A 25718-nucleotide genomic window follows, 5' to 3' on the forward strand; every position below is an offset into this window, starting at 1 on the left:
AATGTTCCCACTAATGAGAAGTCAATACCTGAATGAGATGAAACCACAGCCTATTAAAGGGAAAAAGAACAGGCACAGTATAATCTTCCAGTTCTTAGTGTCTCTTGAAATCTCTCCATACCACTGCTTGGAAAGGAAATTCTGCAGGGAAGAAGGAAACACCTTTATTTGTTCCAACAGCAACAAAATAACCTAGGAATGCTATTTTAGAACATTTGATTTAGTAAAAATAAACCCCAAACTTTGAGATTTCAATCAAAATACTAGGGATTTCTTTTGCAACAAAACAGAAAGGTTTCTGCATCAGTGACAGCTCCTTGGGGCAGCCATGCTCCATCTGTGTGATGAGGAGTTAAAAATGAGGCTTAGCAGGCCTTGACCCCATTGATAAAATACTTATAAACCACTGCATTATATGCAATGCTCATCCATGCTGGGCATTACATCCACACTGTGCAAAGCAGAAACCACTTCAGGCAGTCTTTATTATCCAGTTCATTATGATTTATAGCCCCCAGTCAAGATTTCTTCCTCCTGATTTACATTTGTGGGTAGAGGAGCCAACTCCCCCTGTCAGAGCACAAGAGCTACAGTGACCTGTACACCTTTCCTTCACTGCCATTACCTGCACACCTGGCTGGGCAATAAACTGCTGGTCTCTGGCTTCCACTGCTAATTCCAGACAGTTGCTCCCTCCCCAGGCTTCACAGGAGTAAGTCAGCAGCTGCTCAGCCAGTTCTTCATCGTTGCTGTAGCACTCGGTGAACAGCTCTGGTAGAAAGAAGCAGCTCCACATTGAGCTCCAACTTCAATTTCCCACCAACTTGGGTGCAAGTATCTTTAGTGTAGTATTTGTAATATCAAAGCATGTAGACAAGAACCCTTTTCACATTTTCAGCACTGCAGAACGACTGTGCATCCCTTTACAACCCCACTTGCACATCTTCAACTTTTGATACAGAATTTGTGTCTGGATGGAAAACTGTAACACTAAATCACACAGAGCACTTAGTTCTGAACTAAAAATTTGAGTAAAAATGTGAATTTCTCCTTAAATGACTCAGTAAATCTACTTGCTTCATCCTCTTAAATTCTTGGCATTGATCTAATGAATTACAGTCAGTCCAAAATTAACAGCAGGGTTGAGAAAGAATCTGATGCTTTTTCACTGGGAAACGCACTGTTCACTCCTTAGTGTCTTGCTCAATCATCTAGCCTCAGGGATGTAGATACCTTTAAAAAAGTCTATTTAAGCAGCTTTTGCTTTGTAGAATAAGAGATACTCTCTGGAAACAAATAAGGTATTTCCAGCATGGCCTTGAGCTGGTCCTTATAAAGTCACAGAATCATCAATCTACTTTTTACCTGCAACTTGCTCTCATTCCCCAAAAGTACTCCCTGAAGGGTGGTTTTTCCCAACCTGAATACTACCAGTACTCATTAGGAAAGTTTACCCTTTTCCATATTCTCCTTCCTGTTTGTGGGCACCATTCTTCAGCCTTGCCAGTAGAGCTAAGTAGCTTTTCTTCCCCATGAAAGAAATTCTCCACCCAAAAAAAAAAAAACCCACTTCACAACACCCACCACCTTTTGAAGCCAAGCTTTTCCCACAGGACACAAAATTTCTACTGGGAACAAATGGTATGGAAGGAATTTCCAAGCAGTAAAATCACATGTTGACATAAAAGAAAAATGTATTTAATGCTGGATATCTAGTTTTTGATTCCCTGGTCTCTGACCCTTCCCACTAAATTTCTAAAGGAGTCACAGAGCAGCCACTTACCTACTGCTCTTGTCTCATACTCATTAGCGAGCTCCTCGGACTCACCAGCAGCATTTATATCATTCTTCACCTTGGCCATGCTTTTCAGGAGCTTACTGGCCCCCAGGGCTGCCAAAGTGCAGCCTCTGGTCTGTGGAGAGAGAGTGAAGTCATGCAAATCCCTCTGAGAAGGGAACATGATCATAGAATCCTGAAATCACAATGATATGAGTTGGAAAGGACCTTAAAGATCATCTCATCCCAACTCCCTGCCAAAGGCAAGGACAGCTTCCACTATACCAGGTGGAATCCTTTAAAAGTTATCCTCCATTTTGCAACTTCACAGTTCCCAGTCCAGAATGATCTATTTGATTCTACAATCATTAAATTAATGTCTAATCCAAGTCAGAAATTGGATTTCCATCAAACATCTGGAATCAGAATCCATCCATGCTGTGGAAGGGGTGGGAACTCGGCATCCCAGCTTAGGCACAGATGACAACATACAATGGATATAGCCTGCTGCCTCACACACAGCCTTAGGAAATGAAAGGATAAAGTCCACATCCAGACACAAAATGGGCAATATAAAACCTACTGAGAGTTATCTAGCAATTATCTCTTGTGGTGTTGTGTTTGAAGCTGGATGTGGAGCTTTCAAAGGCCAATAAACCAAAGGCACAGAACCCCACTGCACAGCCTGCAAAGAGAAATAAAGGAGAACTCCACTTACTTGCTCCCAAATTACTTTGGACAACTCCTTCTTGTTCTGAAGAACTGACCAAATAAACAGAGCTTGCAATGGGTGCCTTGTGATAGGACACTCCTCCTGAAAGAGAGATCAAGAACTCAGACCTAAGATCACCAAATGTTTTCAGCTGGAACAAATCCTGGACTCTGTTTTTGTATTTTCTTTGTTTCACAGCCACCTCACCAATCCCTTCTCTCAGCTCTCTGCCAGTTGTCACACACTACTGTGAGTTAAGTTACGTTTGCTATTTCTATTAAAGTCTTGTATTTGACAAGGAAGAATCAGCCTCCCTGTTTTTTCTGAAGCTGGTACTAAAGAATATTTGTGCAAAAGGCACTTCCTGCTTTAACCTCTGCAGCCCAGATAACCTCACTCACAGCAGGATCAAACTGCCCATCACTCACTGAGAGCTGTATCTCCATCTCATCCTTGCTGTTTTTGTAGTATCTTTTGAAACCTCTCCGGAAATCCTCCACCATCTTCCACACGAAGGTGAGGAGGGCATCATTGTAGGAGTTCTTGGCAATCTGCAGGTTCTTGAACACCAGGCTGCTGAAGTTGTTGGTGTACAGCTCCCTCAGGACCTCAGTGGTGAGGAACTTCCGCAGATTCAAGCCGTTCTCCAGGAAGAGCCTGACAAATTTGGGCCTGTCTTTCACCAGGGCTGTGAACATCACATCCTGCAGGTCAGCAGACTAGGAAGAAGTGGAAAAGCAAATGTTAGGGATCACATGAGACATGTACACCTTATCTAAGGCCTGACACATGGTCACTGTCACGTTTTCATCAGAATCAGGTTTTTTTCTGTACACAGTTGCCCTGGCTGGATGGCCCAGAACATTTCTGGCATGGGCAGATCACCTTTGCAACCACTGATCATACAATGAGTCATCATGGAATGATGGACAATGGTTTTATGGAATATCCTGAGTTGGAAAGGACCCGCAAGGATCAAGTCTGACACCCCTGGCCCTGCACAGACACCCCAACAATCCCAGCCTGTGCATCCCTGAGAGCATTGTTCAAATGCTCCTTGGGCTCTGGCAGCCTTGGGGCTGTGCCCATTCCCTGGGGAGCCTGGGCAGTGCCCAGCACCCTCTGGGGGAAGAATATCCAGCCTGACCCTCCTGTGACACAGCTCCAGCTGCTCCCTGGGGTCCTGTCCCTGTCCCAGCAGAGATGGGAGCTGACCCTGTGAGGAAGCAGCAGCTCCCAAGGAGGCCTGACCTCTTCCTCCAGGCTGAACAGAAAGTGTCAGTGCAGGAGCAATAGACACTAAGAGGCTGAGGTGCTGAGACAGTGGCTCCTGCTGGGATGTGTCCCCCCTGCACTCACTCAGAAGTGGCTGTACCTCCCAGTTTCGGTCGTTGGTGAAGATCTCATCGCTGGCCAGGTCCAGCTGGTTCCACTCCAGCAGCAGCTTCAGCTGCCCGTTCCAGTTATCCCTGTCATGCTCGTTGGTGCTGAACGCTGCAGAGCAGGAACAACCTCTGGGTCAAGAGCAGGCATATTTATCATCTCTGCTTCTCACACTACCAGGACAAGACTCCTTCCACGTGGCTTTCCCCACATCCACGCACATCTTCCCAGCTGGAGGATGCTGGAGGCTCAGGGATGTATTTATGGTCCAAGACAGGCCACAAAGGAGCTGCCAGGAGCACCTCATAACCAAGGTGAGCACAATGCTTCCTTCAGGCTCCTCAGAGTCCTGCAGCCTCTACAGAGGAGAGATTCTGCAGGATTCCTACCAGCATTCCTAGGGCTCTCCAAATTGCCTTCCCAATTACCTGGTTTGGATCTTTTCCACACTGAGAGATCCCATACTGCTGCTGTGGCCTGCCCACACCCCTTCAGAAGAAGGCAGGGTCCACACTGTGGCAGTAGCTTAGCTCTAGAGAGATGGCACTGCTCTAAGGAAACCTGTTCTAGAGAATAAATAGCCATCCTTTTTCCATTTATTTTTAAATCCCCAAACAAACTCAGAAAAACAATTACTTGCCTTTGTATAGGGCAAAGGAAATGGCATTGCTCACAATTTCATCTCCAGCTTCTTCTATTTTGATCACTGTCAGTAAATGAGGGCTCTCAAGGACTTCTTTGATCTAAAAAAAAATAGAAAAGTTGTGTTTCAAAGCTATCAAGGCTGTTTAGTAGCAGATCTCCTATTAAAAAGAAATTTGACACCACATCATAGCAAAGCTGCTTCTCATCAGTCCTGGGTTTTAACAAATTTAAACAAACCCAAACAGAAGTAGATAATGAGCTTGATTTTAAAGCCACCAAAGGACAACATTAATTATCCTCTGAACATACAGCAAATAACTGAGATTCCCCTATTCAGATCATCTTTAACAAGAAGATTATAATCTCAGTAATTAGAAGTGATTCTTAAAGTAGAAAAGATTGTGACAGCACAAGTTTCAGCTTATGTCAAGCAGTTTGTTAGAGAACAGTCTCTATCTCTTTGTGCTTTGTCAAAACCAGGTAATTTTTCTCATAATAAAGCTTTGTAAATTCAATTTCATTTTAGCACATAGAAGACAAATAATCTTGGCCATTTCTGATGCAGGAGGAGGTACACTCCAAAGCAGCCCAGCAGAAGCTGTGAGGAGTGTGGCCAGACAGGGAACACTGCCTTCAGCAGCTCCACACTGCACAGGGAAGAGATCCTTCTGGAACCTTCTTGACTTTCCTGTGAGCAGACATCTGCTGACTTGATTGCAGCCCCCCCCCCCCAAGGCTTTTGTTCCAACCCCTGTGGAGTCAGAATTTTCCTTTTTTAAATCTGCACAGATGTAACAAGGCAAGGAGCCCTGCACACCCCACAGGTATCACCAGACAGCAACACCCCTGACTTGGAAGCCACCAGCTGCTCCCTCAGCACCCCACACTCACCCACTTGATCCAGCTCTCAGTCTCCTCTTCTGAGAGCCTGGAAATGGTGCGAGGCAGGAACCTGAGCAAGCTCTCCTTGACACAGGAGGAAGCAAGAGTGCCTTCAGCCTCCACCAGGCTGGCAATGACGTCAGCAATGCGCCCAGAGCCTTCCACCACCACACAGGGAATCTTGCTCTTGATGGCCACGTTGATGGACTAAGGAGACACAGAGAGAGGAGAGCACTTGAAGCATGGTTGTCACTAGAGTCTGCTATCGAGTAAGGAAACCTAGAGAACAACAGAAACCCACAGTCCACAGCAGTATTTTTACTATTATCCACTGATGCATTACCAGTGACAACTCTTTAAAGCATCATCCATCTAATGAGAGAGGGCTGTGAAGAACCCCAGAGAGACTGAGGGTCAGAAATCACCATCTGCCAAATTTCCATAGAATCACAGAACAACTTGTGTTGGGAGGGACCTCAAAGCACATCTTGTTCCACTCCCTGCCATGGGCAGGGACACCTTCCACTAGGCCAGGCTGCTCAGTTTTAGAGTGGATCAGCAGATCAGGACAACTGCCAAGTGGAAATGGCATTCAGGTCACACAACAGTGCTGCCCAGCTACAGTCACTGCTGGTTTATGGCACAGCATTGCTCAGCTGAGACCCAGGGCTCTGGATTTATTTGCTGGGGGCAGAAGCAGCAGTGTTTTACAGAGAGATCATTTCCGTAGCATCACAAGAACATCAAACTCTAATGTTACTGGCAGTCTCCAAGTAGCCACTTACATGATTTCTCACACAGCAATATTGCACGTGGATTAATAGCAAGACAAAAATCTGCTGATTTATGCTGGATGGACCATTAACCCTCCTGGTGCAAAGACCATAGGAGACGCTGGTTTCATTTGCACCACTACACTGAGAGCAGAGTCACAGCATAAGCTGGCTGCCAGCAAATGTACAAAGGGAGTTGATGCAAGTTATCATCAAACACAGGAAAGACAGAACATCTATTAGTTAAGAGAGTTTCTTGAGGGAAAAAAAAAAAATCAACTCAGTCATCAAAACCATGCACACATTCCTCCTGTCAGCTGGAGAGCAGGTCTCTGACAAAGGCAAGGAGGCTTTTCTTATCAGCTAGATGAAAGTGGTTTTCTAAAAAAGGGTTCAGCTAAAGTGCATGTTTTACATCACAGGGAAACTTAAAACAGAAGCTTGGAACAGTTTTACTTCTCCCTCACTAATGCTGATTCTTGTTGTCATGCACCAGTCAGAGAAGCTGAGAAAAGAGGGAGCCTTTCCTGGCCAGCACTGCTAGGACCAAGGCATGGCAAGGACAGACATCCACAGCATGGACTCTGCTGAGTCATTTGGGCTGGTCAGAGACTCAGTTTACTCCTTTAAAAAAGGCTTCACCTCAGAATATCTCAGTGCACTTCCAACACTGAGAAATAAAAACTCAGCATGACATAAACCAGCCTCAAGTTGCACCAGGAGAGGTTTAGGTTGGATATCACAAAAAATTCTTCACTGAAAGGGTTGGCAAGGACTGGGACAGGCTGCTTAAGGAAGTCACCATCCCTGCAGTGTCCAAAAAACGTGTGGATGTAGCACTAGAGGACGCGGTTTGGTGGTGAACATGGTAATGGTGATAGATTGACCACGGGATCTTAGAGGTTTTTTCCAACTTCAATGTTATCATGAGTCTATGAAGCAGCCAAGAGAGTGGCATGAACCCTGAACTGAACCATCATCCAGGTACTTCCAGAGGAAACTCTTGCCAGGAATTATGCACTTGATTTAACAAGGCTTTAACTCATTCTGGTGAGGCAGCTACTAAGTCTGTGTTATGTATCACTGCTTAACAGTGGGTCTGAGCTCTCTCCAAAAAATGTGAAATTTTAAGTCTGCACAGCTACAGCACCTGGCAGTCAGTCAGCTCCTTCAGTGATGGCCAAATCCTTTCTCAAACATCAGCAATTTGGAGCTAAAAGGAAATGGACATATTCAACACAACCCTTTGAGCACAGCTTTCCTCTAAAACCTGACTGGATGCCTCATATCATCTCAGGACCTCTGGTTAACACTGCCTCTGCAGTCATCTACAATTGGGCAAAGATAAAATTGATCACGTGAATGGAACCAAACTCCCACGAAACATACATGGAGGCTGGGATAACAATCTGGAATTTCACACACTGATTCAGACCAATTGATTAACACCAGCAATGAAGTGGAAGCAGAGATCATGCTCTGAAATCACATTGTTTATCCTCCTGACAAGCCAAGTAGTTTGATCAACCTCAACAGTAACAGCACAGCTCTAGTGAGAGCAGAAGCATCAAGATAACATCTACAAAAAACAAAAAATCATAAATACAATGCTGCTTCAATTTTATTTTTGCTGCATATTACTCTCTTGCACAATCCAGCCCCTTTCCCAGCTCTTTGTACAGGCTAAACCAGCTCTTCCTGAAGTTGGTCAGAGCTTGTCCTCACTGTTACAGTTCCCTTCCCACACAGCCTGACTCCACATCCCCTCACTTTGAAAACCTGGGTCAGGTCCCTTTGCTCCCTCAGGCCACTCATCCTTACTCTGGCACGGTGAATGAGCAAGTAAGAACCCTGGTTTTTAACCCTGAGAGAGATTTAGAAGCCATCTCCGTTTCCCCCTCTCCCTCAGACATCCTGTTTCAAGAAACTTCTTTGTTCTTCACCCTCTCATCTGTTTGAAGATGATGCCTGGTCCTTCCCCACATAGGCTTAGAAGGGTCAGAGTCAGCAGACCCCTCCTGCCCTGCTCAGCTGCCAAAATTTAAACCAGGTCTAGATCCAAACTGGTTTTCAAATGTGGCCTTTCAGTACTAAAAGGGGCTTATAAGAAACAGGGAGAGAAACACTATCTGCATGGGCAGATAGTGATGGGACAAGGAGTTTTAATGGTTTTAAACTACAAGGGAAGAAATTTATATTTACATTAGGAGGAAATGATTGACTGTGAGGGTGGGCAGGCCCTGGCACAGGGTGCCCACAGAAGCTGTGGCTGCCCCTGGATCCCTGGAAGTGTCCAAGGCTGGGCTGGACAGGGTTTGGAGCAATCTGGGATAGTGGAAGGTGTCCCTGCCCCTGGCAGGGGGTGGAACTGGGTGGTCTTTAATGTCCCTTCACATTCTGTGGTGTGGAAGAAGCGAGACAACTGAACTATCCCAGCCAATACTTTTCCTGGCAGAAACTTTGCACAGAAATTTTAATAGAAACAAAGTTCAAAAGCTTAAATTGCAAACAAGGTCCTTCTGTAGTAAGTGCAAGGCAAGCTTCTGTAAATAACAGCAGTGTCTACTTCATCACGTTTCTTTTGGAGCAATTAGTCTTCAATATTAGAGCAATGCCCCTACTGTGATTCCTGGAAATAAATAAAAGAAATTAACTTACTTTCAAAGTCTCCTTCCCACCACCTTGGGCAAAACACACAATTGGGATCTTCCCACCATAATTAGATTCTGTGAAATATGCCAAAAGAAAAAAGAAGGAAAAAGATCAATTAATGCAGTTTGAACAACTTATTTTTCCTGAGTACAATGAAAGAATTTCCAAGCCATTCTTGTAAATACTAGTTTGCTGATGATTTTGCCAGTTACTAACAGATGTTTTTAACAAAAACTCAGTTTTGCCTAACCTTCCATATAGCTAACTTCAGACACCCTTCTCCAACAGCTTTTCCCTTCTAGAAATCCTAATTTTTGCTATCTCTGAAGTCCTTAAAATGGAATTTTATTGTATTTATCTGCTCCTTTGACTATTTATTTTGAGTCTTAATGAAAGGTTCTTATCACAAGCTCAAGACACAGAACCTGAGTTCACATTTCCAATTATAAAAGAAAGGTAAGAATTCTGTAACTCTAGGAGCTAGTGCTTGAGAGACAGTCCAAACAAAAAAAAAAAAAAACCAAAACAACCAAATCCAAACAACAACATGCCCAAAAGCTTTTTAAGAATTTCCTCCTAAGGCCTTTGAGGTTTTTTTGGTTTTTTTTTTTTGTTTTGGTAAAGAAGGGGGCAATGACTTAGCAGTGGGTTGCAGGCAGCTCAATCACCCTCATAAATAAATATTTTGGGAAAAGCCTGTGTAATTGTGCTCCATCTACCTGGAATTCAGTGACAGGTAGGAGGGATATAGAGGGGTCAGCTTCTAAGAGGAAGGGAGGGAAGGGCTGTGTGGCTGAAATGAAGCATTTGCTGTGGCACAAAGTACATAGAGAAAGGAAGATGAGGGAAGGTGTTGCTCCAGAAAGGGCAGGTTGCTCCTGAAAGTGCTCCAGATGCATTGCAGTTCACACACAGCTCAGCAGCCACAGGATGCTGCCACTACTTTCTCATTTCAAGAAAAATCACTGTGGATCAGCCCCAAAGCATGCAGAGCCAGGAGGAGGAGGATACCTGGGATAACCCGCTCTGAAATGTACTTCTCCAGCTGCGTCCGCACTTTGGCCTCTGTGGTGGGGTGCCCGTGGGTGCCGTTATCAACCAGCAGGAGATGGGTGTGGTTGTTATCCAGGCAGTACAGGGGGTCTCTCTTCAGGTCATCCATGATGTAGTGGGCCAAGTAGCTCCCCTAGGGGCATGCACAGCATTTGACACAGAATTCAAGGACAAGGACACCCCCACCTTATTTATGTGGTGGGACAATTTTTTAGACGTGTTCTATCATGTTTGGTGGACAAGAGACAAAGGGGGCTAGCCCAGTGCATCTGACAGGTAGGATGGCAGTGTCAATGAAAATCCTGAGCAGCAGCAGCAGGTACTGTGTGCCTTAGCTCATGGGAACCCCTACTGTGGGAGAGTGCATGGGGAATTCAGAGCTAGAATAACCGTGCAAGTAGTTATTCCCTAAAGCAATGCCAGACATGGAGTTAGAGCAGCTGAACTCCCACACAGACATGCCAAAATCTGGCACAGCTGCAATCCTCCTCACCAGGCCTGATGTGACCTGGGACTGACTCGGGCATGAGAACATTTCACTTTCCTCCTGTTCTGGGAAGAGCGCCCGACGTTTTGAGGCCGAGCCTCCTCTTTCTTTCCCCACCAACCCATCCGCGCAGCACTTGAGGACGTGGTTTAACTGTGAGTGTGGCGGTCGCACTGGGCTGACAGCTGGACTCGATGTGATCTCAGAAGCCTCAGTTTGTCCAGCCTTAACTTTAAGCTCATCAATGACTCCACGAGCCCGTGTTCCTTACGTCGCTGTCGGCCGTGCGGATGAGGGTTTCCCGGTTGGAGATCATGCCCCAGGCCGCGATGCCAATGGCCACCACGTTCTCCTCAGAGCTGCGGCTGATGGTGTTGTCTCTGACCACCTCCCCAATGTACTTCATCAGCCCGTAGTGCGTTCCCCCGGTGAAAATCCAGGCTCCTGGAATAACACCCAGTCACCTGGGGGAACACAGCCAAACACCCACCCTCCCACAGCATTACAGACATAACCCAAACCCCTTTTGATACCTTGGGGGTTGGCTCTTCAATTAAGCACAAAAGAGATGCTACACAACTCACCTTATGTTATCACAGGCACCCCTGACTAAATCCCACTCCTGTTACTTCCAAACCATTTATGCCACACGAGTCCCATGTGCAGCAGCAAAACGAACACTCTGCTCCCCCACAGACCCTTTGAGCTGCTGCCTCTGCACCCCTGTTGTGCAGCAATGAGGTTACCAGAGGCACAGAAGGAGGTGTTTACCCTTGGATTGGGCGATGTAGATCAGCCTGCTGAATATCTTGCGCATGCGGGGCTTGAGTGCGAAGTTCTTGGCGCCGCCGGTGACGGAGATGACGAGGTTTGGGGTTTTCAGGTGCCAGTGCTGCGTCATGAGATCATAGAGCGTCTCTGAGTCTGTGTCACACGACAGGCGGATGTACTTGGGGGAGAGAAAATAGGAGAACAAATAGAGCAGGAGATAAACCGAGGTGGCTGGGAACAACCCAGCAATTGTATTTTCTTCTCTGCTGCACAGCCTAGCTCCAACAGCCAGGAGATGAAAGGCAAGGTGATGATGAAATCCTTGTTTCTTCCTCCGAAGCACTTTTATCCTTCCCCTACAACCAGGCACCCAACCCAGCTTCCTCTAGAGAAGGCAAAAACAGTGACCTTGGGCTTCAGAGGAACTCTGCAAGGATGAACACACCACCACTGTAGCAACTAACTCCAACAGTGCTATTTAAAGCTTAGATTATGAATCAGAGGCAGCATTATTGCAAGTGAACTAATAATAATGACAGTTGTATTTTGATTCACTATTCAAATAAATTCGAGGCTCCATGTGAGTGGTGTCCCTATCACAACACATACCCACTCCAGTGCTTCAAGTATGAGACAAAACAAATATGCCAAGTTTGTAGTAAGGCTTGAACACTACAAAGATGCCAAAAAGTAAGAAAGATTATCTGGCTTCAGGTGGACTAAACATGTCTCCATTTATGTAAAAGCTTCTCTGACCTTGTCTTGCTTTACTATTCAAAAGCCCCTTCACAGTTTCATCACTTTTGGAAGACATTCATGGCTGCACAAGCCAAATCAGGAGATGAAAGACTAGCTTGGACCTGAATCATAGAGGATTTCATACTGATTGCCCAGTACTTGCAGGAGAGCAAAATGAAAGTATTACTTTGAGAAGGAAATGTCCCCACCTAAGAGACACTGAACTTGAATAAAAATATTCATGTGCTCCAAGACAGGTTCCCAGAAGGAGTTAAAGCATTTAGGGCATCACAGGCTCCAGCAGCTACACAGAGAGCTAAGGGACTCCCACAGCTTCTGCCCTAAGAAGCTTCAGTCACATGAAGCTTTGGGTGTTTTTCTGGAGAGGATCCCCTATAGGAGAGGGGGGAGCTGCCAGGAAAACAACCTGGTCAGCCATGCCCACAGCAAAGCTGACAGCTCCACTGCAGCAGGTGAACTCCTCAGCTCAGCATCTCCCTCCTCTGAAGTACAAGGATGCCATCTCGTGGTACTGCTGGATGCTTGCTCCCAGACCAGGGCTGTGATTCAGGAAGTCTTTCTGGGGTTTGGGCTCCCAGAACATTAAATGCAGTGACTGAGATGCTCGTGGATGTTACAGGGTCTGAGCAGCATAGCAGAAACGAAGAGCTCAAAAGCAGGACTTACAGAGGGTGAGATTTTATAGAATCCCAGAGTGGTTTGGGCTGGAAGGGAGTTAAAGATCATTCAGTCCCATCTCTGCCATGAGCAATTTGCACTATCCCAGGTTGCTCCAAGCCCCATCCAATCTGGCCTGGGACACTTCCAGGAATCCAGGGGCAGCCACAGCCTCTCTAGACAACCTGTACCAGGGCCTCATCACCCTCAAAGTGAGGAATTTCTTCCCAATATCCCATCTGCCCTCTGGCAGTGGGAAGCCACTTCCCCTTGTACTGTCCCTCCATCCCTTGTCCCAAGTTCCTCTACAGCTTCTCTGGAAGCCCTTTAGGCACTGGAAGGGTCTCTGAGGTCTCCCCTGGATCTATTTGATTAGATATAATCTAATCATTAAGCCTTCTCTTTTCCAGGCTTAAGCACCCCCAGCTCTCCCAGACTGTCCTCAAACCTCTTTATGGGTCTGTTCACATCTCATTTCTCTCAGAACTTTTTAGGACTCATGTGTCCTAAAAAGCATAATGCAGGGTTATAAAACTTTCTATCCCTCATTGATAATTGACAGCAATTCTCAGGTCACCCTGAGTTTGAAGTCCTCTCTGCCGTGCATCAACAGAAAATACTTGGCAATCTTCAGGAGCAGCAGGTGCCTTGCTGTGTAGGGAATAAGAACTTGCTGTGTAGGGAATTAAGATGTATCTTGATTCCAGCCAGCATTCCAATGGGATGGACTAGGAGACCTATATGCAGTGTTTGAACAAAGTATGCTCTGAAATATGCACAGTGGCCTTGAGAGTGCACATGAAACAACTGAGGGCACATGAACTGATTCCCAAAGCTGGAAGTGGGGAAGGCACAACCTAAGGAAAGAACATTTAACCTTTGAGAAGTCTGAAATATTGCAACTGAGCAAAGCACTTTTTGTTCCAGTACAGTCATACAGCAGCTTACAACAAAGTAGTACAAAGCTAAAATGTGCATACCAAAAAATATGTGAAGCACATGGATCTGTCTAAGCGTGATTTGAAACTTTCAGTCTCATTTCCCACTCAAGTGACTCTTATTTCTGCTACTTTGCATAAAACAAACCAAATTCATTTACACAGTAGGCTCTGATTTTCCTCATTTATTTTGATTGTCCCAAGCAACCTGCACTGGCGTTAAATATCAGTCATTTAGAGGAGGCAGATGAGCTCAGCCACATGTGACTCCTCACAAGCATCAGTACAAATCACCAGAAACAGCAACAGCAGCTATTTTCCTCTTCCCACACCTCCACTGTCCCCACTCAGAGCAAAGACACAAGGAAAAAAAAAATCAAAACAACAAATGGAATAAAACTTTTGAAGTTCCACAGATATCTTACATGCCCCTCCAGAACTCTCCGTCCTGGAAAATATTCAATTGCTTATAGGCATGAGCAAGCTGGTCTATGTGGATATAAAATAATCCCTGAATGCACCCATTCTCCTGCCACGTCTGGAAAGAACATATATCTTTTCACTCCCATGACCAGCCTAACCAACAAGTAACACAAAAGGAATTATCCTTTGTTACCTATTTTCAGGGCTTGAAAAACAAGTTTCTGTCCCTTGTAGACTATCTCCTGCCATTAGAATCAAATCCATTTCACCTTCCTTGCTTCTGAGGAGCTCCCACTGGTACTCAACAGGGGCCTCATGAATATCCTTCATATTTCCACTTACCTTTCCTCTTTTTCCCAAGTTTTCAAACTGAATGTCCCCGAAGGCATCAGTAGGAAGCTCCTTGGTGTGCTTCTTGTAGTTCCATTTTTCGGTGGTGTTAACCTGGGTGCCTTCTATGTGCTGATTTTCAGGGTATCCACATTTACATAAGTTACCCCTGAAAGAAGAGGGAATAGACACGAGACCCCCGAGGAATGCTGAGCACAGAAAAGTGAGCTCTGCCAGCAAGGAAAGCAGCAGGTGGAGCTACAGAACCAGTTGTGTGAGGGACTCTACTGGGATTTACCACCTGACAAAGCAGAGCAGCACCTGATCCTGCTTCCTCCCCAAAAACCTGCTTCTGCCCAGCACTGGGAAGTGGAACACAGCTCAGGAACCAGGCTGTGCTGAGGGGTTTTCTTCCCCTTTTTGTGCTCTTAACCACACAGGATAAGTTCACTGCATCTCCTCTCCCAGCTAACAAGTGATAGGACAAGAGGAAAAGTCCTCAAGTTGAGCCAGGGGAGGTTCAGATTGGATATCAGGAAAAAAAAAAAAATTGAATGGAAAGGGCTGTCAGGCATTGGTCAGGCTGCCCAGGGTCGTGGTGGAGCCACCATCCCTAGAAGTATTCCAAAATCACATGGATGTGGCACTTGAGGATGTGGTTTAATGGTGGTGCTGGGCTGGCTTGACTTTAAAGGTCCTCTCCCACAGCCCACACTCCTGCTTCCTCAGAGGACACAGAAAAGGGGTAATTGCTTGTCTCCTTTAGAAAAGTTTCTTTTACTCTACTGTACCTTGCAAATGAAACCAGCTTACCTTAAAAATGCCTAGACAAAAATAACCCAGCCAATTCTGCAATCCCCTCCCAGAGGGCTTGCAGGAAGAGAAGCTGTTGAGAACCAGCTCCTCCATCCACTAGTGCCTTGCCAGACATCCCATTTTTAGTGGCAGAGGAGGACCCTGAGCGAGACTTTCTGAAATGAGACTAATTTCCCTCCCAGCTTCAGAGCAGAGTAGTGTCAGAGAGCCCTCAGAGCTCAGTATTAGGATTTCTGCAGCTGTATTAGTTTGATCATTTTTCTCCCGAGACAAAAAAAAAAAAAACCACCCCAAAACCACGTTATGGTCCTCAAACTAAGACTGCACTGGTACCTGTGCCTGAAAATGGAGCCAGTTTAATATTCTGTTTTAAGAGAGCATCAACCTGAGCAAAACCTAGTGCCTGTGTAAGGTTTGTGCATGAAATTTATGACTTGGGTTTAAAAGGAAAATTCACATTATGCAAACCTCTGATGCATACTTTGTCATACACCCATATCAGTGCTGCATCCTTCAAGCATCCTATTGCCCCAGTTATGCTTCAAATAGAGAATTTGATATTAAACCCTGTGACAGAGCTGCTGAAAGATGAGATCCCTATTTCTACATCAAATTACTTGTGGAATAACTCAAACAAGGGGACTGACATGAGATTGCACTGCTAGATCCAGACTCTGAACAAAAAAACCCAAAACTTTTCTCCCTGCCTTTGCAGACAGAAATACCCTCACGTACCAGCCCCCCATTCTTGAAAAACAAGAGAAAGAATCTCCTTACATTGACTTGGTGTCTTTTGTAAAAAAGACACATTCTCTCTTCTTAAAGTTTTCTTGGATGAAGTTGGCCAAATCCTGGAAAATAATATTTAGAAGTTTATTTCTGCTGACTCATGAAACAGAAGAGACCTCAGTAACAGTACAGTCAGTGTGAACACAAAGATACTGCATAAAACACTGTGGCAAACATTCTTCCCAATGGTAAAAAAAAAAAAAAAAAGATAAAATAGGGAAGACCGTAACGTTCTTTAAGGTAGAGGCTGTTTTAATTCAACACACAAAGACCCCAGCAGGAGTCCAGAACAACTTCAAGTCCTCCGGTATGGGAGCTCAGTGGAATGCGAAGTCTCTCCAGCTTCTTTAACCATAAACTCCGCTATTAACCTTGAAACTCCCTGGAGAAGCTTTGACACTCGGGGAATGCAAATTCATCCCTAATCTGCCCCTGCTAGCTAAGAAAGCAAAGACAAATTCTCACTTGCTGATGAAGTGTTGGGGGCTTTTTGTTTGCTTTTAAGTACAGTTTAGATTTGCAGGGCAAGATTTCACCTGGGACACAAAGAGAAGACGGGCAGCCATAGATCAATTTACCCGTTTGACACAACGCTTGTGGTTAAACAGCAGATAGAAGTTATTCCGAGCAGAAAAAACATCACAAGCATTATATCCAAAACAAGTAAAATGGACGGGAACGCTTTCAACCAGTAAAAGTCAAAACCGTGCATGAACAAAAAGAAGGAGGAGGAAGCATTTGCTGAAGTCCTAAGAATCGGCCTTTAAGGCCTTCTGCAAACCCATCAGGAGCAGGGAATCTGCCACACAATTGCTGCAATCAGCAGATCTTTCAGACATGAAAGATGTTTAACATAACCATATGCTGGCTGCCTTGGCCATCAAGCTGCGAGAAGAGCTTGGGGTGGTTCTTTACACAGACAAATTTGTCTCTTGCTGCAAGGTGGAAAAAGGTTTAAAACCAGAAGTGATGAATAAAGAACAATAAAGAGCTACAGGGCTCAAAAGGAAGGCAATACACCCTTAGGGTTTCACCGTGTCAGCTGCTGCTTGAAGGTCACTGGTTAGGAAAATTTCTCCATAAAGGGGAAAGTGACAAATCCATCATCGTTCTGCTCCTGACCTGACCGAATTCACCACCACCACCGTAGCCCCCTCCCAAGACACCAGCATGTACCAGGTACTCACAGCATCGCTGCAAGCCACGTCTATACTGCGAGACATGCTGGAATAGAGGAGTCTGGAACTCTCAAAATTGCCATTTCTTCGGTGTCTCATGCTGCCCATGGAAACCTGGAAAAGCATGGTAGAGGGGGAGATGGAGGAGCACTAGAGAACAGCAAGGGCACTTTGCACCCCAGCAAGGCAAGGAAGAGGTTATTTGAATCCAGCATAAAGAATTAGGAAGGAGATTATTCCTGAAGTGTGAAACAAAAAATCAGAAAAAATATTTTCTATTATTTCATACCACAAAGAGACGTTCTTTTATCTTTCCCCTCTCCAAAAGAACTCCAAATCAACATCTTTTGAGAAAGGAACATACATGAAGTGCCATCCCATTCAGTTAATTCCCATATTTGAACTCTTTTGTCTCTGATAAACAAGCTCAGGCTTATATATATGAACAGTCCTTAATCCAATGTATTTGCAAAATAAAGGGGATATTAAGAAGAAACACTTCAGGCACGGAGGAAAAAGTGCAGTGTTAAAGCAGCTGGCCCAGCAGGACCCCAGGAGCTTAGAGGAGCAGCACCACCCACCACTGATGCCACTCCTGGAACAAGAACAGTCAACACGTGCAAACAGAAGAGCATGTGGATTTAAAGGACATTGGATCCAAAAATTAGGAAGTGACCTGTAGAAGTGTGAAAAACGCCAATCACTTGGTTTTTAAAAGTTTTAAAGTTTAATAATAATAATAAAATGGTTATAAAAATAGTAATACAATTAGAGTAATAAAAATTTAGAGTTAGGACAATTACAAGACAATAAAAAGCAAAGAATTACAGACGCCCAGATGCTCTCGGGCACTTAAGCCACGACAAGCATGCCTTGTGAACAAAGGAATAACTTTAAAAGCAATAGCCTGTTGCATATACAAAACACTTCATGATTATGCATATATTTTATTTAAAATAAGAAATTCGTCTGGTACTTGTCAAAAAGTTGCTGTTAATTCCCAGGCGCCTTTGAGTCCTAAGTCAGGCTTGAAGAAGTTCGTTTCTGTTGATAAGGAAAGCCATAAATTCCTCACCTCTGGAAAATTTAGGGGTTTCTGTAATTGTTATCCTTGTGCGAAGAATTCCTTGATTATCTCATCTCTTTCTTGAGATAGTTAAAAAGTATCTTACATAGCATAGTTTCTATTTTAACATTGTGTTATAACCTAAAAATACATTCAACACACTACTTGAGAGAATACAGCATAACTTTCCAACATTACACATATAATATTCATTGTAACTATTGCAAAAAGCCAATCATAAAATATGCATTTTTCACAGAAGCAAACACATTTCCATTGCCCTCCGCAGCAGATCCCTGTGTTGAAGTCACCGTCTTTGAAGGAGCATCACAGCACTCGCAGCAAAGCACAGAACAAAACCATACTTATTCTAACACAAATATTTCAATTACCTTCACGCTACTTTATGAATAATACTGGAAAAGGCCTTTTCCTGAAAGAAAAGCTGTCAGCCAGAGAACATGGGGAGCTCAGAGCCTACTTGTGCTTCCACCACTGTTTTCTCTCCTGCCTTTTCTCTGCCTGCATGCTCTGGGTTTGCCTCTGGGGTACCATGCCACTGCATGGCACACAAAGCACCCCTCCCAGGCACAGCAACACTGAAGCATCACCCTGTAAATACAGAACTCCTGAGAGCCAAGAACCAGCAAGTGTGAAAATTTCCTTGGGGCACTCAACACAGTAGGAATGGCACAGGCAGTGGGAAGCTGCAGCTTCAGTAAACAGAATGATGGAATGTGATGTGAGCAAGCCCCCAGAGCAGTAAGGAACGACAACTTTCCATAAAGACACATATATTTATGTGTTATAGTTATTTTAAAAATCCTTTGAAAAACATTTCGTGTTGAGGGGGAAGCATGATTGACTCAGTGTTTACTGTGCATGGCAGAAGCCCTCAGCTACTTCCCCCAAATTCTGCAGCATGCCCGGGGATCTGTGCCACTCTATCACTGATAAGTGATGGAAGAGCACTGAAGAAAGCCCTCTTCCTCCTTCCCAGCTCCTGCACAGAATAGGAATGATTTCAACCCAAGAAAAGGGAAAAAAGGGCTGGAAAGTGAATGGCTGGAAGGCTGGGCAGGGAAAGGAGGGAACAGAATTAAATGCAGCTGGTGGCCAGTGACCAGTGGGGTTCCCCAGGGCTCAGTACTGGGCCCAGTCCAGTTTAATATTTTTATCTTTATCAAGGATGAGGGGATGGAAGCTGCAGACACGGAGCTGGTGGGATGCGGATCTGCTGGAGGGCAGGACGGCTCTGCAGAGGGATCCATGGGCCGAGGGTCAGCAAGGCCAAGGGCCAGGTCCTGCCCTTGGGCCACAACAGCCCCGCGGGACACCGCAGGCTCAGGGAAGAGCAGCCGGGAAGCTGGAAAAGGCCCGGCAGTGTTGGTGACAGGGCTGAACACGAGCCCGGGTGGGCAGGAGGCCGATGGCCCCGGGCTGTGCCAGCCGCGGTGTGACACAGCCCCAGGCAGGGACTGTCCCCGGGGCTGGCCCTGCTGAGGCCCCTCCGGCCAGAGGGACACCCAGGGGCTGGAGCGTGTCCAGGGCAGGGAACGGAGCTGGGAAGGGGCTGGAGCCCCAGGAGAGGCTGAGGGAGCTGGGAAGGGGCTCAGCCTGGAGAAAAGGAGGCTCAGGGGGACCTTGTGGCTCTGCACAGCTCCTGACAGGAGGGGACAGCCGGGGGGGGGGTCGGGCTCTGCTCCAGGGAACAGGGACAGGAGGAGAGGGAACGGCCTCGGGCTGGGCCAGGGCAGGCTCAGGGTGGATATCGGGATAAATTTAATCACTGAAAGGGCTCTCAGGCACCAGAACGAAGGGGCTGCCCACAGCAGTGGTGAAGTCACCTTCCACAGAGCCCCAGCACGGCGATTTGGGATTCTCAGCCCAGAGGAACAACAACTACCAACCCTGTGTTGTGTGACCTCCTCATCAGTGATCCCGAAGTGACCGAGAGGAAACCCGACTGACAGAGAATAAGGGACCCAAAGCTAGTCAGCAACACTAATCGATAATGTGGGAATGCTTATTCCAAAATGCAGCATTAATAATTCAGGTAAATAAACTTCAGTATACAGAAAGGAAGCATGCTGTCAAGGTGACGGAGAATATGCCCTCAAGTACAGCACATCTAGGCAGCAGAAAAACACGCAGTGGTTTAATATTTTCCATTTTCACAAGAGCTTTTTGTAACCCTAATTTCACTCCCCTTGATATGTTTTCCTAGTTAATACTATTTAGTGTGCTCCATAAGCTAAACCCAGTTAAATGAGTTTGGCTTTTATTACGGAGAACTTCATTATAAATTTAAGGTACAGAGGATGGCTGCACTGGCATGTGGGATGGGTGTCTGTCTTCTTTAATACATGCAATTTATCGATATTCAGCTCTAATTGACATGCAGTCCTGCCTTCTCTGCCTGCCTAGGTCTACTCTCCCGGCTCTGACTTGGGTACTTGACTGGGATCATTCAGCAATATTTAAATGCTCATAGAAATTTATTTTTATTTAGCCATGCAGTTGGGCCCAAACTCCACCCAGATGCAGGCAGCCTTGCCAGTGATTCTGCTCTGACGGAGCAGGCGTGTCAAATGGGATCGTAAGGAAAAGAGGGGAGCTGTACACAAAACACAAGAGAGGCTCAGAGCTGGCACGCATCATAGACATGAAAAAACACCTTGACAGTCACGGGCAGCAAGAAACTCCATGAAACGTCAACTTGGTAGCTGGTAAGGACGGAAATCTGAGATTTAAGGACACAGGCAACTCTGCACTGGGAGACATACTTCCTAATAACCCAGAAAGCAATTCTTAATATTTCATGTGATTAATGTTCAGCGTAAAGATGGTTTTAAAGCTGTAATTCAAGATAAAAGCCCCACGGAGGGAAATTACATTTAGGGCTGGATCTACGCAACTTATTTAGTGACAGTTTTACTTTCATTGTCGGTTTGTTTAATAAAATTTAACACCAGAAAAGTGATTATGGACATAACTGCACAGAGAGGAGATTAAAACGAAACAAAGGCATTCAATTATTAATTCCAAACACTATGGGATTTCAAATTTGCCTTGCTGCTTTCGTAAATTATTTATAAGAACGAACAAACAAACTGAAAAAAGTTAGCAAGAGTGGAAAAAGCCCCTCTGAAAACCTGGTATTTAATTTTAAATGCTGAAAAGCCTCATCGATAGCGCAGTGTTTAGCTGATACCAGTGAGCGACGCTCATGAACTCCGTGAGTGTCAGAGATAACACAGCAATTATACATATTTTAAAATATGCAACACAGCTGCACTCCACGAAACAGGCAAACTGTTCTTTTGCTAACACATTTCCAACCCGTTAAATTAAATACATAAGATATTCAACGCATTGAAGCATAACTTTCTTAAAACAACATATATTGAGAATAATAACCATTGGATAAACTCCAAAATAATCCTCTAAAGCTTAAGACGATAACTTCCACGGCAATTCAAGGAGCATATCCAAGGTAATCTTAAGCCTGAGGTGACTTAAAAAAGAGGAAAAAAAATCTTTCTAAAAAGACAAAGCAAGAGGCTTTTAGAAACTTGTCTTCAATTGAAAAAGCAAGACCAGCTCCATTCTCAAGAAGCTCCTAAACACATGAAACCACTATTTGCATTAACAATTCCCGAAATTGGCTTTAAGTGAAACCTCTCCGGCAGCAGAGAACTTCACCGAACTTCAGCTGCACCCGCTCCCACAACTTCAGCAAATTCAAAGTATACTCACTCAAGGACAGAAAAAACCAAGATTTATTCAGTAGCAGAGACTTACCAAAGTCTCTAGAATATGCCCCAGGACTCCTTCTGCAGTCATGACTTCAAGAGGAAGGCTCTGAAATAGTCGGGCGGGCAAAGCCCCACCTTTATCTGTGTCATGCCTTCCTTTTAAGGGAGGGAGGGATCATGGCCAGGAGCAGCAGAGTTATTCACCAGTTCCTAATGAAGGCTTAATTGCAGCAGGGTGCGGGGGAAGAGCAGCTGCAGGTTATTTGTAATTTATTTTTTTGTTATTTGTTTGTTGTCCCACCTGCTGCCCATGGACTGCAGGAACAGAAAACACCGCAGCTCGTTTGCGGCACCAACAGCACCAGTAAAAAGCCAGGAGTAAAAGAAAACGCTCGTGGGAATAAATAAGTAGATTTTAATGTAGCAGAAGATAATGAAGCAGCTGTAAAATCAACACCTATTAATCTAATTTATTACAAGGTTGTTGAAGCTCTGTTGAGTGCAACAGAGGATTTTAAAAGTGTTTTTACTCAACAAAAATCTGACTCAGTCCCTTAATTTTTTGTTTGACACTCAGCATGGAGTAATCTGGTTTTCTCCTGCCTTTGACTTAAAGCTTTTCACTCAGGTAAAATCAATTTCTATTCTTGTGATATCCAGTGACTCCATGGAGAGATGGACTGCTCCCAGGCCACCTTCCTTGCAGAAAGTAGTGCTACTCCATTTGCTGCTGCAGAACCTTCTACTGCCTTTCAGTCACCCAATTTGGACCAGTTTAAGCCAGGTTGGAAGGGGCTTGGAGCAACCTGGTCTAGTGGAAGGGTCCCTGCCCATGGAAGAAGGTGGAAGATTTGAGCTTTGAGGTCCCTTCAAACCTAAATAATTTCAGGATTTTAAGTCTCAGAGTCATCTTTCCTTCTGTGATGGAAGGTATGTTTATTTGTCTTAAATCTCACGTTACCTTGGCATATACATGTCTGCATTTTCATGAATGATCACTTAGGGGCTTCACCCCACATGGCAGCATCTAACAGCTCCCTAAAACATGTCTGTTGAGAAAGACAGAACACATCCAGTGATCCATTGCTCCTAAGGAACACAAAGAAAACGGATTTCAAGGATTTGCAGCTAAACCTGAGAAGGAACTAAATAGGTCCTGTGCATTTTCTGGCACCCTGTTTCCTTAAAGGAGAGTTTTCATGAACAGCAGCACTGTGGTCATGCAGCAACATTCCTGAAGTATTGAACATGAGACTTTACTGTGGTTTATACCTGCAGATAGCCCCTTAATCACTGCCCTGTGAAACCTGCCTGGCTGGCAACTCTCAAGAAAAATAACTACCCAGTACATAAAATGGAGAGCTCAATTATTCCTTTAAAAATGTTGGTGCACAGTTGAGGAACAAAACCTTCTGCCTGGTCCTCTTAGGTAGAGCAAACCTGGAAAAGAGACAGAATTTTGGGGCCACTTTATGGTTCTCAAGTAAGAAATTTGGTATACCAAACATAAGTCAAAAATGCTGTCTGAAAGTTTTTACAGTAAAGATAATCAATATTTTCCAAAGACAAGACACCTCCATGGGCAATAAATCACACTTCCCAGCATTCCTGCATTCTTGTTTCAAGACTACACATACAGGTATTACAAATCTACAGGACTATGTTAATATTTACTGTATTCCAGCAAAAACAGGGCTGACTCCAGCAGAGATTTCAGTGAGAACTTGCCAAACTGCACAGCACAGTCCCATCTCTCCCAATTCACAGAAGTTATGTAACTCTGGGTTTAGACAGAGCTATTTGTGAACAACCAAAATGTTGTGGATCCAGGACTAAGAGCTCTGTGTCTTTCTGGTGAAAAAAAGTAAAAGCTGTCATCCTCAGGATCAGAATCCTTGTTATCTATGCAAGAATCAAAATGCAGCAAGCCCTTGTATTACTAAGAAGTGGAAATTCACATATATATAAAAGTATTTTCCATTGTATTGAAAGCAGTGAAGAGACTGTGAAGAAAAAAGCTTCTTCTGCATCTGCATAAGCCTTGTGATTGTTTAAAATGAAGTATAAAGCCAGAGAGCAGCTTTAAGGAAAATGGTGCCTGAAGAGCTACAGGGATTTGAGCCCTGCAGCCCCCACTGTGCACAAAAATAGGTACAATGGGATTGAATTCAGTGGCTGGCAGGAAATCATTTCTCTCCCAGAACCTGTGAAATCTTGAGAGGGGCTTTTTATGGGTGAAGGCAGAATTGACAAGGTACCTGTGAAATCAAGTGACATCACAGAATCCCAGAATGGTTTGGGTCGAAAGGACCCTAAGAGCCCATCCCATCCCACGCCCTGCCATGGGCAGGGACACCTTCCACTGTCCCAGGCTGCTCCAAGCCCCAGTGTCCAGCCTGGCCTGGGACACTGCCAGGGATCCATGGGCAGCCACAGCTCTTGTGCACCCTGTGCCAGGGCCTCAGCACCCTCACAGGGAAGAATTTCTTGCAGTCATCTCATCTAAATCTCTCTTCTCTCATTTTAGAACCACTTCCCCTTGTCATATCACTATATCCCTGTGTAATATATATTAACTCTCCTGTAGAGTGTATTTTATTTTGGGGATGGGGGGGGGTGTGCCTTTTTAAAATTAAGTCAGTCTCAGTTCACCACACCAAGCAACATTTTTAATGCCAAGGAGACCATCACTGGCTGACAGCACTGAGATCACCATTACTGGCCGTGAAATCCCTTTTTAGGAGCAAGTTTTTTTTGGCTAAGCTTTGAGCACACGTTGTAACAACCTGGTCTAGTGGAAGGTGTCCCTGCCCATGGCAAGGTGGAAGATGAGCTTTAAGGTCTCTTCCAACCCAAACCATTCTGGGATTCTATAATTATTATCCCACTGCTGCAAGGCAATGGAGATTTGTATGTGGGGTTTCAAAGCCTAGGCTCCACAGAATCCAATAGTTAAAAGCATGATGGATCAAAAAGGCAAAAAACCTAATACTTACTCTGTTGAGTGCTAATCATGAACATTCCCTCATCTCAGCTCTCCCCATGGACTGCCAGAGAGAACAAAATGTCAAACACTGTCGTAGAACAGCCAGGGTACTTACTAATTACAGCAGCTCAAACAAAGCATTACAGGGAGATTCACAAAGAACATTTCTATCCCCAGAATCCCTCTGGATTTCTCTTGCTTTGGCTGCAAGCTGTTAACACTTCTCCCGTTTCTGAGCAGGAAACTGGCAGCTGCACACAGAATTTCATTTGCTGTGCATGACCTGCCTTCTGCACCCTTTTATTGCTTGTACAAAAATCCACTTCTCCCCTTTTTATCCAAGCTGCAGAAGCCCACCTTGAACAGGGATAACAGCTGGTGTGTGGCTCCTCACTCTCTTCATGTTGAGAGTTTGGATTCATAACCTAAACGGGAACTACAGGATAACATTTGAGCCATCTCGAATATAACGAGCATGAGCACAACAAACCTGAGGAGGAATACAGAGAATTATGTGGCATAATAATACAGGCAATTTGTTGTCCTAATTTTGGGTTGTATGAAGGCACAGTGAAGTGAGGAGCCACAGAAGGTTTTCCTCAGTGCAAGCAAGGTCAGTGAAACTACTCAAACTAGACTGGAGTCCTACCCAAAGCAGAGGTGGGATAAGTCCTGTTACATATTAATTTGGCAACAAAAGCACAGACAGCACAACTTCTTTGGGGTTTGGGTCTTTAAAAATCTTGGAAAAACCTAAAGAGCACTTTTCTGTGGTGACAGCTGCTCAAGTTCTGTGTGCAGGCAACACTTTCTGGTTCCTCCTTTCTTCTGCTTTCAGGAGAGCACGTGCACTGCTGGACACAAACCAAGTTTCATAGAAGAT

General features: G+C 44.8%; 1 protein-coding gene across 5 annotated transcripts in view; it reads right to left on the bottom strand.

Moving 5' to 3' along the window:
- Positions 1-25718, bottom strand: part of TRPM8 (transient receptor potential cation channel subfamily M member 8) — a 47251-nt gene that overhangs the window by 13771 nt on the left and 7762 nt on the right. For 3 of the 5 annotated variants that reach the window (XM_053947899.1, XM_053947900.1, XM_053947901.1), the window contains exons 1-6: positions 3865-3947; positions 2918-3208; positions 2496-2591; positions 1784-1913; positions 626-771; positions 29-141 (exon numbers count right to left, since the gene is read on the bottom strand). In XM_053947899.1, coding sequence (XP_053803874.1) covers positions 29-141; positions 626-771; positions 1784-1913; positions 2496-2591; positions 2918-3187 — 755 coding nt within the window. In that variant the 5' untranslated portion in view covers positions 3188-3208; positions 3865-3947. Of the gene's footprint in view, positions 1-28; positions 142-625; positions 772-1783; positions 1914-2495; positions 2592-2917; positions 3209-3864; positions 3984-4512; positions 4616-5408; positions 5607-8830; positions 8899-9835; positions 10011-10635; positions 10809-11135; positions 11314-14254; positions 14412-15835; positions 15910-17034; positions 17140-25718 lie in introns of those variants that run through there. The other 2 variants (XM_053947903.1, XM_053947902.1) reach the window with 2 other exon arrangements.

The sequence above is a fragment of the Vidua chalybeata genome, chromosome 7 (assembly GCF_026979565.1).
Source record: "Vidua chalybeata isolate OUT-0048 chromosome 7, bVidCha1 merged haplotype, whole genome shotgun sequence".
NCBI lineage: Eukaryota > Metazoa > Chordata > Aves > Passeriformes > Viduidae > Vidua > Vidua chalybeata.